Raw genomic sequence first — 19,032 nt, 5'->3', positions numbered from 1 at the left:
TGTGAAAACCATTCTGCTCTGTCATGGTTTTGCTAAGCAATATGCAACAGAAAAATTGCTCTAGTATTTTTCTGTAGTCAAAAAATGATTGAAAGCTGAGAGCCGGCATTTTCTGAGAGATGCCAAGAGACTAATCAAGCGATGCCTTGTGTTTAAAATGGTTGAAAACCACAGTCTTCACAGGCCTCACTCAACTGCCCAATGGAGTAATGCGAGGGAAGAAGGCCACTTCACTCCCTAGCTCCTCCAGCCAGTAGGGCACAGCAGAGCTACCTCCTGGGTTGGTAGGAGGGGTAGGTAGGAGTAGGGAGTGCGAGGAGTCTTGGCGTGGCCCCTTCTCCTTTGCCAGCTAGGGAAGGGATGTGGTGCTCTGAATGGCAATCTGTGCTCTGGGCTGCTCCTGAGGCCACATCTCTGTTCATGGTTTCTCACTTGGGACAGACTGTGAAGATACAATCTAGCCTGTAGTACACCGTGGCAGTTCAAATGCTTTCAGAAACACATAGGGGGAACTTCACTGATTTACAACGGGTGCAGCCCTGGGATGCTGATTGTACCCCTCTGCATATTTGCAAAGCAAACCACAACTTGCAGTAGCTGTGCTGCTGTTGCCTAGAAGAGAGAGGAGCACTGAAGCCACCGAAAGCAAACTGCTGCCAACTGCTATGACTGAATTTTGTTTACCTTCTTTGCAAATACACAAGCCATCCACGGGGGAACAGGCACCATCGTTTTTGCAATTACAAACTGACGAGCAGTTGGCTCCATAGGTTCCAGCCACGCAAGTAATAGAGCAGTCATCTCCCTGCAAACCACAATGAAATCAGAGTCAGCTAGAGCAGTACGGAGAGCAGGAAATTCTCTCTTCATAAAGCAGCTTCCACTTTCCGAAGGTACATGGTGTACTAAGATTTGATAGCTTAGTCTTCAGCGCTTGAACAGCCACCATTGCTTCCTATGATTATGATGCAATTAGAGCTTTGATTGACTCGGAGGAAAGGGACACGCTTTTGGCAGCCGTTCAGCGGGAGGTGTGGAAGTTACAAAAACAAACCTCCTAGAACAGATGTTAGATCATTAAGCAAAACATCACTTACAAAACACTAATCACAAAATAGACCGAGTCAGAAACTGCACAAAGCTGGGTTGCATCTGAGCTGGGGAGGAAAGAAAAGCAAAGGTTTTCTCAGTAGCTGGAACCAAAAGGTTTTCTTGTGTAAAAATTGTAATGCTGTGTAAAAATTCCAGTGTATAAGATGCATCTGTGTTGAAGACCCCCCCCCCCACACACACCCCCCCCCTCCACAAAATGGATACAATTGAGGAAAGTTTTTAAGAAAAAAAGATTTGAATTTTGGTCAGCTTTTATTATAGTGATTTTAGTTGTTTTCTGTTACGAGCCTGAGCATACAAGATGCACTTTAATCTTAGATCTCCTTTCTCAGGGGGAAGAAACTCATATTCTGCACCAGAAAATATGGTAGCAAAGTGCTCGGGACTTCCTTCTTGATGCGCCAGTGGCTAGCCTATCTGTCACTCACCGTCCTTGTCAGTAAAGTTAGGGTGAGGTGGTGACTTTAGGCAGAGCCTGAAGAAGAACTGAGACACAAACTGGATAGGGAGGCAGTGTGATTCCCAGAGGCCCCTCCTGGGCACAATACTGTCTCTGTATCCCATTAGCCCTCCAGAGAAAGCAGGAGAATCATAGCAAGGAATACGGCCCCATGCCAGGTCCAAATTATGGTACCTGGACTCCAACTAAATTGTCACCTAGGAGTGGCTCTGCCCTGTCCCTTCTCAGGTGGTGCAGGAATGAAGTGAAATGGTGACCAGGTCCCACCTTCTCCCATACACTGAGCCCCAAGGTCCGGGTTGCCCCTGTAGGTGCATAAGAGGAACACTTCCACCTTTTCACTCCATCATGCATGCCTTTTGTCCAAATCACTTCCTCACTCCTAGACATCACTTCTTCAGCAAACTGTATTAGACTATTTAGCTCTAGATCAATGAAAGCCACCATCTGAAAGACTTCAACCTTGACCACAAACTATGCTGTCACTCATGGCTTATTTCGAGGTGGAGGCACAGGTGGAAAACATCATCTTTGATGGTACCATTCATTTATCAGCAGAAACCGGAGTACAAAGAGTTGGCTCTCCAACACCGTACAAAGTACCAGCTCCCTCAGGAAGACTGTGTATTGCACTGCTAAGCAACAAATAAGGCAGTCAACAGGAATGTGCTCCAAATTCACATCTGGGTGTTGCAGCAGCCCTGGTGAGCACCAATGTAAGGTTTTCCATCATATTATTCAGTGGAAACCTTGTCTGCAAGTGATGCTAACATAAGCCACAAGAATGTGGCTCAGCCCACAACATAACATAAAAAGCACCAGACTGGGTCCACCTAACCCAGTGTCCTGTCTCCGACACTGGCAGAAGTGGATGCTGTACAAGGAGAACATTGAACCAGGTTCTCTCTCGAGTGATCTAGCGACTATCCAATATCCTCCCTAGCATCCAACATTTATTGAATTAGAGAGGCCAGAGGACACATCTCCAACCATTCTGTTAAGAAGCAACCCTACAGTTTTCTTAATTTTGAGTGAATGTGGCATTTGTAAGAAATGTTGGCTTTGACCTCAGCAGAGAAATAGGCAAGGCCTCCCCAGAAGGCCTGGCTGTGAAAGGTGCTGCCTTGATCATTAAAAGAGCTTAATGTACTCAGTTTACCACCGCTGCCCTGCCAGGGTCTCTTCAAACTAACCTGGGAAAACCACAAACTGATCTGGACATTAGTGAGACATTCACTCTCCATGCTTAATGAAACCTTGACCTTTCAGTCAAGTGTGACAATGAGACAGCCAATTAGTGCCACTCAGGGAGCTCTTTGTGTGTGTGCTGGAAGCCCGAAAGAGACTTCGAACTCATCTGACATGGGCCCTGGAACAGCCAGTGGTCACTAATCATTTCTGATGACTGCTGACCTGGGTTGGATTTGAACTAGTGATCAAGAAGTTAAAAAAGCAGTTTCCTTTCAAAAGCTGGGAATCTGGAGTTCTTTATAGTCCAGCATTTGCTTAGCCCATGCTGGCTACACAGAGCTGGTATCTAAGATGTAACCCCGCAGGGTACAACAACAAAGACAAGAGGATGGCATAGAGATGGCTCCGCCACTGGGCCTAACTGCATGCCCCCTGCTCCAACAGTTCACTGGATACTAAAGGGCAGATACTTCATGGGTGCAAATTCCCTGGACTTGCATCAGTTTGCAGCACTGAGAGTCTGCCTTGATAGCATTTCCTGATGCTAGGAACAGGGGCATAGTGTTTATCAAGCACTTTCAGGTCCTCAAAAGACAAGTGCTATATAAGAACCAAATTATGACATTTCAGCCTTTACTCAGAATGTCTTTGGGAAGAGATATCAAAATGGGATTTACTTTAAATCTACTGTATTCTCTGGCTAAACAGAGTTGGCCATTCATTCCTTTCGCCTCTCATGTGCTTATTGTCTGAACAGCCCTGATTTAAAATAAAGAATCCCTAGCTGGCTTAATGAGATTTATATCCCTGGTTATAACTAGCTAGACCTTCGCAACTCTGTCTGAGTGACAACTGCCAAATATGCTTAACTTCTTAATTATATAATAGGAAGATGCACTTGAACTGTAGCACCGGCTCCAAGATATTATTAATTATAAATGCAGAACCAGTTATTAACATTTTGAACTTGATTTGGGAGAATGACCTATGAAATTAAATACATGCAGGTACTGTAAAGATATGTAAATACCATCCACCCCCTCCTACCTGGCTTGCCGGATAATGTTGAAGTATATTTCAGTCCAGTTGTTAATGAGTTATATGTTCTATTAAGCTGGTATCAAATGCTGTTTATTAAATCATTCTTCTTGCAGTATGGTACTTTATATTTTTATCCTATTTAGTAAAATTAATCAACAGCTGTGCCCCTTATGTTGATTATTCTTTTTCTCTATTAAGTTCAGGAGGTTAATGAGTGCATTGAAAAGCCTGAATATGGTATATAAGATGGGAAGGAACAGCTAATTCAGCCAACTGCATACCCCTGAAAATGTTACAGCTATATTAAGAAACATACCTATTAATAACTTGATATTTATCCATACCATAATGGTCCATATGGACATCACAAACTTTCAAAAGCACTTAATTTGTTTGATCTAGTATTTCAAACATGAAGGCTCAATTTATGAAACTCCATTCCCTGCTCCCCATCCAAATAAGTATCTCATTGTTTAATGGGTCAAATCCAAGTCTCAGTTAGTCAGTGGAATAACTGGCTTTAATGGGAAGTTGGACCAAGCCCCAGTTTGGGAAACTGTGGAATTGAAGTCCATCTCCGCATGTAAAGCAGCATCTGCCTGACTCATTTCCTCTTGTTTTCTGCTGGGAAAATGGGCACCTTTTAGATTGAGCCCACAAGATACTGAGCACCTCAACTCAATGAGAAGTGAGGTCACTCTACCAGGAGGTGCTCAGCTGGTAGAAGAATCAAGCCAAATCTCACTAGGATGGGAATGTTATGGCTGACCAAGAATACAAGCGTGGGATATTTGGCCCCAGTGCCCCCAAAAAGCTGGCTTTTAATCAAAGTGGATAAAATAATATTAGCAACAATAATATAACCAATTCATCTATTCAACCTTTCATCTTCAAAGTGCATTGCAAGCATTAACTAACTGTTGCTAAAACTAACGACTGGTGTTTACAGCAGTGGGTAGAGAGTTGGACATGCAATTCTCATTATTGCTAATTCTCCCCTAAGTATTGAGAGGTTAGGTCCAAGGAACCAAATTCCATTAATAACTAAAGCTGCCACTTCGCATCCATCAGCATCAAATATTAATAGACTCACAAGGGCCCCAGCATTTATCTTCCCAGATGGCAGTTCAATAATATGTCTTGTTTTCTGTTCACTGGTGAGGTGGAGATTTCCTTCCCCACAAAACAGTTACTGTGAAATCTAAGGAGAGATTAAAAACACACCAAGGCCTTCAGTGCCTGGTGTTCTACTATCAAGCTCTGGATCCTTAAAAAAGTAAGCATTTTTTTCCTGGATTAACGGTGGCCTGAGCAGTGTGAATAAGCACGTTGTTTTCTGTTAGATGTGTACTCTTGCTATACATTAAATAACGGCCATCTCATTTTAAGGTCTTGTTCCAAAGCTCAGTAGCAAGACTTTGGCTGTCTTCACTGCCCTTTGGCTCAAACTCTGAGATCGCTAAAATACAGCTCTTTCAAAGACAAAACGTACTGGAAACTGTATTTGGCATTCTGATATGAACTGTGATTCCAGCAAGGGGCAGGAAGGAGAGGCTGTGGCCATAATGGATCTCTTTTGAATTGTGAATGTTTGAGAGAGAGGAAATTAAAACTCTGAAAGGTGGAGAAAATCTACTGGGAGACATTTGCACCGTACGGCCAAATCCTGGTTCCATTGAAGTCACTGGCAAAGCAGAAAATCAATTTTTCATGGCTTCCGCAATGCAGAAGGCTAACAGAGTTGTTATTGAACTTGGCTTTAAGTTTGCATTATAAAAACCTATGTGACTGGCTTGTGTAAGTGTTCTTAAAGTCTAATCCCACAAGGTGCTAAGTGTCTTTAATTCCCATACCCCTGCTCAAGTCAACAGGAACTCAGGATGTGTGACATCTACGTCTTAGATCCTGGGTTAAACTGTCCCCCATCTAACTAATTAGGCATTTTTTAAATAAAAAGATATGTAGAAGTTCTTTTTTCTTCCTTTGCACCATGTATATATATGTGACTCCTGCCCACAGTGTTAGGGGAAATTTGTGGCCTCAGAGTGTGCAGTATGGGCATGAAATACCTGGATTTTAGGCAGAAGGGTATGTGCGGAGCAATAAGTATGTAAAGGTAAACAGATCAGAAAGGAAAATATGGGTGCTGTTTGTTGTTGACATCTGTGTGTGCAGATAAGCTGATGGCTACAGATTTACTCTATCAAAGTACATATTTAAACATACATACCTAATATGGTACACCAATGTGCTGGTACACAGCACCTGTGCGCTGGTGCGGATCACAGATATGGTTCTGTATATTTACTTATTTAATTGTGACATTTACAATTAACCCAAAGTGGTTCTCTACTAACATTCCCTCCAGGTAAACATATGGTATCCAGCAATGTGAACTGGCAGAACAGGCTAATTTCCCTAATGGCGTTCCAATGGAAATTAGTGTGCTCTTCCTAGGCATATTAACAGCAATATGAAACTTTGAACTTTCTATCAGTCTTCTCCCCCAACCCAGACTCAAGCAATTTATTCATGACCTTACTATACAACATCTTTAGTTTTCCGGACATAATGATGTCCTCTGGCAGAATTCCTTTCCCCTCTGGGTGTTACTAATTACTCCCTGCAGATGCTATTATTGGTACTAATGATAAAATGAAGAAAAAAGGTTGGGGAAACAGCCACAAGGAGCTTGTAACGGATATAAGCTAGGATTTAACTTTGCAGATGCTCATTGTTATTGAGAACTGACACGTTTTCCTTTACTTGTTTTGTTAGGTTATACGATGTAGCTGTGCCAGGCATTTAAGTGTACACAGATGCTGCATTGCTTACTGTGAACACTTTTCTAATGATTGTCTCACTTCCTTACTTCAGGCTTTGCTTTGTTTTGGGGTGGGAGGTGGGAATGGGAGGGTGAAAGACATGAAGGAGGTTGTTAGTTAGAAGAAGGAAGTTAGTGTTCACAAACATATAAATATTGCCTGTTCCGCTGACTGAAGTCATAGAATTATAGTGTTGAAAGGGGCCTCAAGGGTCTACTAATCCAACTCCCAGGTCCTCCATTTAGTCATATATTGGTTTCCATCTGATATCACTGAAAGCTGTATTTCCACTGACACCATCTCTTTTTGAAATGACCATCTCTAGAAACAACTTCTATGTTTCCACCCAAACACCACAGTGCCCCGCTAGCGCTCTGGGTATTAGCAACACCTTCAGATATGGCCATGACATGTTGCTTTTTCTTCTAAAATCTCACCAAGTAAATTGCACCCACTTACACTGATTAGTGATTACGTAACGGTGTGTACTTCATCTCTGAATTTGTCCTAATATGTTATTTGCACTATAATTATACAGTAAACATCATAAATACCTAAATTAGCCTTCCTGGCAATAATCCTGAAGTTACGTACAAGATAAACGGGTTAGAGAGATACCAAGTCACAAGCAAATGATGTTTGATGTATTGTAAAAGCATTAGTAAGTAAAATAAAATGTATTTTTGAATCCTGCTAGAAAAGATGCAATGAGGTCTGAGACAAGTGAGCATAAATCCCACAGATCAGCAGCCGTTCTACTGGTGATACAGTCCTTTTCTTCCCTTTCTCATGTCCTTATGACAAGGTATTTAGCAGAAGTCACAGACTTTGTTGGAATCTGACAGGTCACACTACAAGCACTTCTGTCGTAGCCTCCAGACTCACCACCTCCAGGTTGTCAACTATGTGCCTTAGCACCAGTGCCTCTCCAGCCCCACAAGCTACAGTCATTATCTTTGTTATGCTGAACTAAAGGAAAGAGACTTGAACATGGAGGAAAGCAAATGTGGAAATCAGAACAAAATATATATTTTTGGGGATTTCCAAACTTTTTAGTACAGTCTTATAATAACAGAAAATTAGGATTTAAACAGACCTCAGAAGGTCATCTAAGCCAACACCCAGCAGGACCATCCCAGCCAAGGCTTTGTCTAGCCAGGTCTTAAAAACCTCCAAGAATGGATATTTCACCACCTCTCTGGGTAACCTGTTCCAGTGCTTTACTACCCTCCTTGTGAGAAAGATTTCCCAATATCTAATCTCAACTTCCCTTGCCGCCACTCGGAACAATCTAGCTCCATCCTCTTTGGAACCATCCTGCTGGGAGTTGAAAGTTGCTATTAAATCCCTCCCCTCACTTCCCCCCAGCTTTCTCTTCTCCACACTAAATCAGCCCAGTTCCCTCAGCCTTTCCTCACCGGTCATGTCCCCCAGGCCCCAAACCATTTTCGTTGCCTCTGGTAGACTCTAATTTGTCCATGTCCTTTCTGTAGTGGGGGAACCAAAACTGGACATAATACTCCAAATACGGCCTCACCAGTTCTGAATAGAGGAGGAGAATCACTTCTCTCCATTTGCTGGCAATGTTCCTACAAATGAAGCCCAGTATACCATTAGCCTTCTTTGCAAAAAGGTCACACTGCTGGCTTATATTCAGCTTATTGTCTACTGTCACCCTCAGGTGCTTTTCTGAGGAGCTGCTGCTTAGCCAGTTGATTCCCAACCTGTACCGGTGCAGGGGATTCTTCCATCCTAAGTGCAGGACTTTACACTTGTCCTTGTTGAACTTCATGAGATTTCTTTTGGCCCAATCCTCCAATTTGTCAAGGTCTCTCTGAATCCTAGCCCTACACTCAGCGTTATATTACCCTCCCCACCCCAGCTTTGTGTCAGCTGCAAACTTGCTGTGGGTACACTCCATCCCATCTTCCAGGTTGTTGATCATGATATTGAACCGGCCCCAGGACCGACCCCAAGACACTCCACTTGATACCAGATGCCAGCTAGACATTAAGCCACTGATTACTGCCCATTGAGCCCAACGATCCAGCCAGTTTTGGATGCACCTTACAGTCCATTCATCCAACCTATAGCTTGCTTCCAAGAGTGTTGTGGAAGACACCTGAATGCACCTGATTCTGCTCTCTTGAGCACTGATTTCACAGTGTAATCCCTCTGACCTCAGTAGATGTATTCTAATTTGCACCAGAAGTAGGCACAAAAACAGTACCACCTATACAGATTACTTAGATGGGGACATTAAACAAAGACAGGTAATATTTATCACAGATGGCAAGTCAGATTCAGAACTACTAGAAATCATCCATCTGTGGAAGATGGTGACTTCAGTGGAACTAAATTAATTTATACATGTTGAGGATCTGGTCTGCGATTATTTGAAAACCTGCTTGCAGAATTAAGTAGCATTAAATTGTAGGGAGCATTGGCATCAGAGAGATAAGCTGTATAGCTTCATCAAACAAAAAATGTTCGTACAAAGGTAATGGAGACTGTGGAGAGTGAAAGAGATGGACATATACTCAGAGTTTTATTATATGTATTGTTGGTACTTGTCACATATTAAAATGTCATGTTACATCTTGCTCCATAAAGAACCCCTCCAAAAAAGAGATTGGATTTAGACATGGTAAAACAACTCCTACATCATTTTCTCTGGACAGATATTTCCAGGGAGATGGTGCTTCATACCTGAAAGGAAGTCCTCCCACTGGCTGTCTATAATCTAATGGACTACAAACCACATATTGATACACAGTTCAAAAAACCATGATGGAGGTCAAGTGCTCAACTAAATCGAATCATTCTTCAAAGCCCTGACCACGTACAATTATTTTGCTGTTTACGACCAAGATGCTAAAACAAACTCCCATTGCTCTTCACACAGGAGGATGGTGAGTTGTTTGTGCTGGGATAGACAAGGCAGCTATAGTCCTCAGACACGGACTTGATCTATGGGCAAACATCTGTCTTCCGTACACAAAGGCATGGAAACCGTGGCTATACTGGGGAGAAGGACTGACATAATAGCTGACTGGATCTTAGTTGTGGCCATCAGAGGCAGTGGCTAAACAGAAAGATTGCCTTTCATTCTGGATCAAGAAGAACCGTCCCCTTTTAAATGGAAAAGTTTGAACCAGGTTCATGAGCTCAGTGAAAGGGAGTGGTTCCAGCTACCCCTGTGCTCTCTCCCTGCCTCCCTCCTTGGACCCAGGAGAAGTCTGGAGAACGCAGAGCAATTGCCATTCCTGCCCCGCTGCAGTTCTTCTTCTCTCTTGTCACATCACCAAGGGGGCAGAAGTGGTTGCTCTGTCAGCTGCTTTCCTGCCAGGCATTGGGAATATCAAACAAAGGACAGCTTGCTTTCCTAATATCACCACTCGGGGCAGCTCAGGGAAATGCTTGAGACCAGAGTCTGAAGCCAACAAATGGCCATGGCTCCCTTGTCTTGCACCGCAGCCCCCAGCAGGTTACCCAGTTTGGGTAAAGCGCTGAATTTCTGGCTGCCCTAAGGGGCTATCCAATGTCTTTCCTGTGCAGGGAGGCTGGATCCAATGATCTTGTAAGGCCCCTAACATCTATGAATCTATGAATTTGGGGATAATCTGGGCTCACAGTACTCCAGCTTGCCCCATCTCTGCCTTAAGAGAGGAGAGGGAAGGTGCTGACTTGATATCTGCTGTGGGATTCTCCATGTGGGGGAAATCCTGGGCTGGATTACACCCACTTCCCCTTCTCCGCATCCTCACCCCTGACTGCCAAGTCTGGCCACTGTAGTGGGATGGGGTGCTACAAAATATAGAGACCTAAATACAACGCATGGGAACCAGGCCATTCTGTGGGTCTGTGACACTCCCTTGACGAGGTGGAGGATCCAAAAAAACAGTTCCTGGATATCCTTGTTTCACATATATACACTTTCTAATATCTGCTAGAGATAAAAATGCTGTGGAATTGACAGTACTCCCCATCTCAGATAACTGTTTGAAGAAACCATATGTGAGAGAATACAGTAGAAAGAAAATTGCTTATATGGAGAGGTGAGAAAGGGCATTTTAAGGCACAAACTGAACAACACATCCAGTATCACCTTTAAGCTTAGGTATGGCCCTTTTACTGGTGTAGAAGATGGCTTTCAATTAAATCAATGTCCCTTCAGCAAAAGCTGACAATATATGTCCTCGTGAGTCTACTCATTGCAATGGGCTTGCATCAGCATGTTTTTCAGCTGTCTACATTTATGGACGGCAAAGGTCCAAATAAGGCTATATGTGTATGGTGCATCTTAATATAACTCTGATTACATTTGCTATCCTGATGTTCAGAAACACAAGGACTGGGGCTTCCCTCTGGACTGAAAAAAAAAGAATACTGAAGGCACACGCAGACTATGGAAACAGAATCATGATAACTGCACAGTTTAAAGTATGCAAGCATGCATGCATGCAGACATGTGTGCACGTGCATATGCAGAGTAAGCATGACATTACAGTTAACAGCAGTGCAGAACCCAGGCCATGGTCAGGCAGACAGACGGATGCTCCTTTCTTCCCCCCAGAGAACACACACAGGTTCTCTGAAAACTCAGAGCATACAACCTGGAGGAAGGTCTGTTGCCCTTAGAGCCTGCAAAGCTCTGCTGGGATGTTGGATTTAAATGCCCTGGTATTTGAGATGTGATTAACTAGTTGATTACGTTGTAAGTAGTAACCCAGCCACGTGTTCATTCAAAAAATGTGATAGCTTTGTGGCTGGTTCACTTTTTTTTTTTTTAATTTGTATCCAAGGTCAAATTAGCCAAAACTAATTCAGATCCAAGAGTCCAGAACCATAAGTGGCCCTACTACCGGCAAACATCCTCCACCTGCACCTGGGGCTTCAGATGTTTCCAAAACCTTTGGCAGGCAATCTACTTGCAGGCCCAAGCCCAGAGGCTTGGGGTTCAGATGCCCCCGAGTCCTGCTTGCCCTTAGCCGTACGGCCCTTGGAGTAAGCAAGGGAGGAGACTCCCATTTCCATAAACTGGGTTTAAAGCCGCTGCACCTCAGGGGGTACTGAACCAAGCCAGAAGAGCAGTTCTCCTACAAGGCGCTTTAGGAAAACTGCCTTCTTGGACATAGATACATGGTATTTCCCCTGCCAAGTTAAGAAGCCACTACACTTGATCTCAGCCTTCAGTAGGTCAACATGACACAATACATTTAACATGTGGATAGCCTTAATGACTTGAATGCTCTCCTACAGCTGGGAGCCTGGTCCCGCTGATGGGCCTCCCAGTTGCGGGAAAGCATCTGAGCCAAGTGCTCCATGCGTTCCTGCAGCTGGGAGCCCCAGGTAGATAACTGGCACTCCCAGCCATGATGGCAGTGGGCACTCAGCTTGCTGGTGGAGGGAAAGCCTGCGATTGTGATCCTAGGCTCCCCCTGCACTGGCAATATGGCAGTATTAGTATCTAATCCCCGATCCCAGAATCACACTTCCTGTCATATACATGTGGCATAGTAGGAGATGTGATTACTGGGACCCCATGGTACAGATCCCATCATGCCTTTAACTGAATTTCTGCCAGGGGCCTAAATGAGCTAAGCAAGACACAAATCTAGCCCTCTGGGAACACAGGTAAATAGAAAATGAAATGAAAATTAGCTAATGACTTCAATTCTATTCTATCGCTGTTTTAGCAATTCCTCGGTTTGCAATATGGGGTGTGAACTACAAAAAGAAATGACTACTTCTGTCTTCATGCAAAGAGCTGTCCACAGATACATAGATAGTACAGATGAAGATATATATGGTTAGAAGCTTAATAGATGAAGAGGAAGGAGCCCTATTGGCAAACGGTATATTTCCCTACAAAATTCAGATCAAATAACTCAGCTGGAAGTTAGGTATCGAGCCCCTCTGGTACTGAAAGAGGCAACAGAAACGGAAATGCAATTTGACATAGCCACATTGCCAATTAAGGGTAAAATAGAGGCAATATGTCAACTGGCAAAAAAGACAGCGGTATTCAGGGTTCCTATATGAATCTGGTTCCTCTGGACCCACTTACAAAACTTTGGAGTATTGAAGTAAATAAAACAGCAGCAGAGCTCTGGGGGAAAAGGGAAATCATAAGAAAGAGGGAGAGAGCTAAGACCTGAGTACCGGTCTTATCAAATTATACACACTGTGTGTAATAGAACAGGTATTATAAAGGGACAACAGACGTGCCTCATTAATAGAGAAAGCTGAGCACTGGGACTAATTTGGCTCTTAGCTAAATGCAGGGCAACTTCACTGAAGCCAGTGGCTGTGCCTGGCCTAACAGCAGAATCTGGCCTCCTAAGCAGAGAGGCAAAGTGACAGGCCATAGAAGGGAGGCAAAATGCAAAGAAATACAAGCAATTCATAGAAAAGCTGAGAAAAATTGTGAGGAGTTCAAACAAAGGGCTGCAATTTCTGCAGACTGTGTAGAGCCACTGTGTGCTGTGCACCCGGTGACCTTGCTGAATACCCTAGCACAATAGTTCACCTGTTTAGAAGCACACAACAAATACCCCAGGGTATGATGAGACCCTTCATTATGTCCCAAGCCGCCAGATGCTGACGTGAACACCGCTGGGGTTCAGAGACACATGGGCTCCCAGACACTGTTGCTACCAGTGATCCGGCAGAAAAGTCTAATTGGTCAATAGAAGCACCAGGGGGAATGTGCTGACAGGCTTAATAGGCAGCAAGCACCTGGTCTGTTGATATAAAAGGCAGCAGGAAAAGTAGCAGAGTCTGAAAGCCAGCAGACAGATAGGTGGTCTCCCCATAATGACCCTAACTTGGAGTCTATAGGTTTGCAGGACGCTTTCCCCTGCTGCATTCTGGGGCTCTGAGAAATGCTTCCCCTCTTGTGATCAGTTACTGAATAACCTGCAGTTAAATCCCCTTTGTGCCAGCGCCGTTTTTCCCTGCTCTAGATGTGGCAGGGCTGTACCACAGGGGACCAAGTTTTCAAAAAAGAGCCTACAATTGAACAGAGATAAAATAGCATTTGGGCTGAATTCTGCGCTGTGAAAGTCACCAAGCTGACAGCTCCAAGGACTGGAGTCCTTCGCAAATCCACCGAGCATGTTCAGGGTAGGTGGTGGAAGCAGACGCTCGGCCGTATGGTGCCACTGTGAAGCCTGACTGAAACGACTGCTTGGGAAGGTGCGTGTCTGGAAGCCAGTTACCCAATGAGTGCTAATAGGGATGGGATTTGTGAGGCAGATGTGTTCACTGGGAGCTGGGCTGTGCAATGCACAGTCAATAAGGGGAGTTTTCAAGCTGTGCTGACCTGCCATGGGTCGGCTAGGGCTTTAGAGCCCTCTACAGTCCCTGGTTACAGAGGCCTGGGTCAGTCATTTTGTGCATAACAAATTCAGAAATCAAAATTTTGCAGGGACACCAAGGTGGACCTAGTATTGCTCTCTGAGCACCCAGGGGAGGACTCCCAGTGTTCGCAGGTATTGACTTGTCTGTCACCTGCCTGCTCAAGGCTGTTTATAGGAGACAACCTGGGCTTTGAAAAAGCCAAAAGTAACCATTCAAGGGTTTCTGCACACAAACACAGCAACTGGGGAAGGTTAACTGCCTGATTCTTGACAGCTTGTAAAAGGCGGGCAGTCCTTCGACAGCTGCTTCAAGAAGACAAATAGTGAAAGCCAAGAAACTGGATCCTTGTGGTAATGCTGGGACTTACCACTGAGGGATCTTGGTTGCCACAGGATTCTGCTCTTTTGGGGTGCGGCCGGATTGACCGAGGAACCTCCTGCATGTCTAGACAGCATCGGTGACCAAGACACGTTCTTTCACTATCAGCTACTAGAAGCAGTAGTAGTCCCGGATGAAGACTCAGCTGGTGCAAAAGGCAGCTGCCTGCCTCCTTCGGGCTTAGGCCACCATGAGCTCAGTGGTTCTCTGTGTACTCGTGCAGGAATCTCAGTCACCAGGGTCCAGCTAGGCTTGGACCTGTCTGTGAGCCACCAAGATAATAGCGGTTCTTTGGGCGAGACAAAATGCAAAGCCCAGAACCCCGGATGTCAGAGCTGGGGACAAAAGAGTCCTGGCAGAGGGGACCCGGCTAGGAATGAACTCTCAGACAAGGTTAGAGGGCTCGTAAGTGGACAATCCTATTATCCTCCATAACCCAGGCATCATCTTTGGCCTGGTCCATCCTGGCCTTCCAGGAGTACTTAATCTTCTGATCTTCTGTTTTTTCCAGTCCCAGACTCCTGAGATCCATGCTGCTGCTCTGCACACTGACCTAAAACTCCCAAACCAGGTTTTCATTACCAGGCCTTTCAAATATTGCAAGCTCTTCTTTCTTGATCTTGGCCTTCATAAAAGCAACCTTGCTCCTGACAAATCCATTCAAGGTTGCACTTCCATTCCAGTCCATTACTCAGGTGGGCCCATTGCCTCAGGCACATAACTCCTCTCTCTTTGTATTCAGGCTCCTCTTTCACCAACGCAAGTTCAGACTACTTGTCTTTCATGGCTTAGCCTCATTCTCCTTGTCATGTCTGACTCCTAACTTCACAGATAGCTGAGGTAGTGGTCTAGGGTTTATATCTCACACAGTTAAGATACTTAACAACCTTTCCATAAATAAAGCTAGGGACAATAAACAGGTTACTGAAAAAACCAAAGAACAGGGAAGAAAGCCTAGGAGTCCCGTAGGTGGAGGAAGGCCAGGGCTAACAGGGCTTAGCCCCCCCAAACTGGGCTGGTGACAGCGCCCCCCCTCCGCCGCCGTGTGTGCAGCGCCAGCACACGCTGGTCCCAGACAGCCCTGCAGGAGGGAGAGGCAGGGTCGGGCGGGCGTGCTCCGCGCCACCCAGCTCTCCCAAAGAATATTTTCTAGTGCCGCTTATGCCAAGGCTTGTTGAACAGAGAGGATTCCTTCTTTCACACATCTCCAAGTCAGGCCTTGACTAAACAGCGCTTTTTATATTTAGCACTTCATGACCCAGGTTGCCTTTTTGCTCTTGTTACTGATTATCAATGCAGTAATACAGATAATGATAGCAATCAATACTAATGATGCCTTCCCAGCACCTATGCTAAACTTCATTAGAGTAATACAGCTGCTTTTTTTCCTGTGTTGCCACTAGTTCTAGCCATTGATATTAATTCTGAAGCAATGGATTACGAATACAAATAAGACATCAGCGAGCCGAAAATGTATCTTCCTTGTGCTGTTGGGAAATTCCTAAAATGAGACTGGACAAACTATTTTTGTTGCCTGTAATACTCCATTTAATTGGACAACTGCTGTGCTAGAAAACCTTTCCCCCCTCCTACAGCAAGAAAAATGTATGCCGGTGATTGGTAACAAGAACACCAAGATAAAATAGTAGAATTTATTTTATACTTATAAATGAAAAGGGCTGTTAACAAAGGGGGGTAACTGATATGCTCGGTAAATCAAGGATAAAAGGACACAGACTCTATTGAAGATCTTTTCCTCTCATTTTTTCTCTTTAAGCCATTTGATGAGGTGCCCCGTTGCTCTGAGATGAGCTTCCACTGAAGTACTGTCAGAATTACCACAAAGAGAAGCTGAACATTTAAATGAGTTAGAGCCCCCAAAACAGATCCACTATCTCAATCCCAGGCCCATTTTTCACATCAAGAATTCTGTGAAGTTTATAAATGCCTTTCCTACTAAATCAAGGTTTTATAAAACAATGAAGTTTCATTCATTTATGTCTGTTGCTCCTTAGGTGGTGAAAAAAGTACCGTGGCAATAAAAGTAACAACAAATACAGAGCAGAGGAGGAATCCTCTGACAAATTTGTATTTATCAATCTGGAAAAGAGCAAGTGCCTGTCTTCCTGGTGGCTATTCTTCATGAATTCTGGGACACAAGTCGTGTGCCAACCAGAGGGAATGGGTCTACCTGGGACAACCCAACAGACCTGCCACGTCAGTCCCACAACACCGTACACATCTACCCCGTGGAACAAAGAAAGAAGCACTCGAAGGTTTTATTAAATTCAGAGCAGACCATGAAGAATGGACCTACTTCTTTCTGGCCAGATGTTTTGTGAGCATGTGTGTCAAACTTCATGCATGGTTTTTAGGGGAGAGTGGCACACAAATCAAATAGATAAATAAAATCAATGAATTGGTGAATGCCTTGTTATAATGTTTACTTCATATCTTTAAGTCGATTTCTATTTATTGTTCTTCAGCGCCCTGTTATTTGTACAGTGTGTTGCAGAGAAACACATAGGGAAACCTGAAGGCAAAATTTGTTCCTCAGTGGTGGTCTAAGTGTTGTAGTTAGAGACTTGCTTAGCATGCAAACTTAGGGCCTGATTCCTGAATGTCTTCTGCACGCAAATCCCCATTAAGATCCATGGGAGATATCTATACCTAGGGCTTAAAAAAAGGGATAACATCGTGGTTTATTAGTACTTTTAAATTCCAGTTTTGATCCAATAACAACAGAAGAGCCAAGTGATCACAGATGCACAATACACGGACACAGCTGGGGTAGCTGGAGGGCCTTCAAGAGATGTCTCAACAAGAGAAAAGTAATCTATTAGGGAGAGGTCCTTATTTTTATAGCTCCCACCCCTTCCTTTACTGCACAGTACAGGGATGGGCCTGTATGGGATCTACCAATACAGGCAAGAAAAAGAGAAATGCCAGAATAAATTATTTCATTTTGGTGATGAAGTGCTAGCTTTGCTTGCTGGTACGCAGGGTTCAATAAAAGTAGACAGTTCTTCAAAAAATGGCAGCATAAATAGATGAACCCCTTAAAGTAATACAAGTTCTGTCATCTGGATGTGAAATATAGAGTTAAGCACCCGCCAGAGCAAGAGCTGACCGTATGCTCCATCTACAAATGTTAAAGTTTCTGAAGTGTCTTGGCGTGAGAAATGTTCCCAAACTGAATATCTCCTTGCAAAACCACAGAGTAATAAAGAAACTGAAGTCAACCACATTTTTCAAAAGGAAAAAAGAAGAAACCCTATAGAAACAAAGATGTATCCCAGAATGAGATCACAGCTTCTCATTAGCTGCTGCTTCTAAGGAAGTTGTAATTAGTTGTGCAATGAAAAGGGTGAGCTTACCCTACTTTCAACAGCATATATAATGATTTAAGCAACTGGAAAGCTGATAGGTATGTACAGGGGGTTGGTTTCAAGATTTCCTTTTGAGACAGGAGGTCAGGATTCCTGTGGTCTCCTGTCATATTTAATTTATATCCTCTGGCCCGCTTTGCCACGTTTATTAAATTACAGGAATAAAATTCAGTGAACCAAAAACAAAGGAAGAAGGGTCAGGGCAAATCCTGACTTCATTTATACCCGCGTTGCATCACGGGCTTGAGCAAACTTGTACTACAGTAAATGAAGGGGAGAATTGGCCTTTAGCCTCTTGGAAAACAGTAAAAGCATTAAGAGCTAAGGAAGGGACAACGCTGCAAGTTAGTGCAACCCCTGCTGCCACCTCCATAATTATATCCAAGTTGTTTATTGTAATAAATGAAGAGTGTCTTTCTGAAGAGGGGGAAGAGGGAGGGCAGACTTTCTGTCTGTCGGAAGCTTCCTGTGCTTTCATTCCCAGTAGATGGTGGTTTCTTATGTGCATTTATCAGATTCTCCTTCATTACGGCTGTATATTCCTGGTATGCAGATGTAGCTGTGGGAAGGCTTTTCAAGTCCAGTGTTAGGAATGGCTGGCTGGCAGTCAAGCAGGATCTAGGATCAGGGTGAACCTCAGCAGTGATCGAGCTGGCAGCCCAGTGAAGTTGCTAGTTGCGGTGTCATTTCACAATTATCTACAGAGACGCACAACCCTACCCCTAGCCCATACAGGTGAAGCACAGTGGCCACATGGTCTACTACAGGCCTGATATGAGTAGAGTGCTCCATGGTCTGGGGAAGAAGACTCTGCCTCCCACCCCTTTTACTCCCATGGATCTCCCCCTCACACATCCCATTTCCCTCTGCTGGACCCCTCATCCGTGATGTGGCATAAAATGTATTAAGAAGCAGTTGTCTCCTCTACCCAAAGGTTCCACTAATTAGACATCAAGGTCATAGCTCTACCTAAGCTAAACCGCCTATATGGCCAAGGTGGCTGAGACACACGAGTTCCTGCAGCAAACAGTATGCAAGGGACTGATGCGGTTAGCCTTATGTCCAGCCACCTTCGGCTCCCCAGCCCAAATGGCCATGTGTCCATTTACAGCTGAGGGAAGCTTTTCACGTGGGTCTGAAACAAGGTCCAACTCTGGAGCGGTGGTGAGATGCCTTAACCACGCTGCTACCGTGCCTAGATATGAGCAATACATACAAAGATACACAGAAATGTTTGTCTCCTCTTGTAGTAGAGCAGGCACCTTCTTCG

The 19,032-nt window shown here is 44.2% G+C and overlaps 1 protein-coding gene across 8 annotated transcripts in view; it reads right to left on the bottom strand.

Annotated features, from left to right (window-relative positions):
• Positions 1-19,032, bottom strand: part of MEGF11 (multiple EGF like domains 11) — a 416,852-nt gene that overhangs the window by 81,643 nt on the left and 316,177 nt on the right. For all 8 annotated transcript variants that reach the window (XM_090028981.1, XM_090028982.1, XM_090028984.1 and 5 more), the window contains one exon: positions 685-805. In XM_090028981.1, coding sequence (XP_089885107.1) covers positions 685-805 — 121 coding nt within the window. The remainder of the gene's footprint in view (positions 1-684; positions 806-19,032) is intronic.

The sequence above is a fragment of the Crocodylus siamensis genome, chromosome 15 (genome assembly GCF_052110815.1).
Source record: "Crocodylus siamensis isolate JL-2025a chromosome 15, ASM5211081v1, whole genome shotgun sequence".
NCBI lineage: Eukaryota > Metazoa > Chordata > Crocodylia > Crocodylidae > Crocodylus > Crocodylus siamensis.
This window is presented reverse-complemented; position numbering and strand designations above follow the sequence as displayed.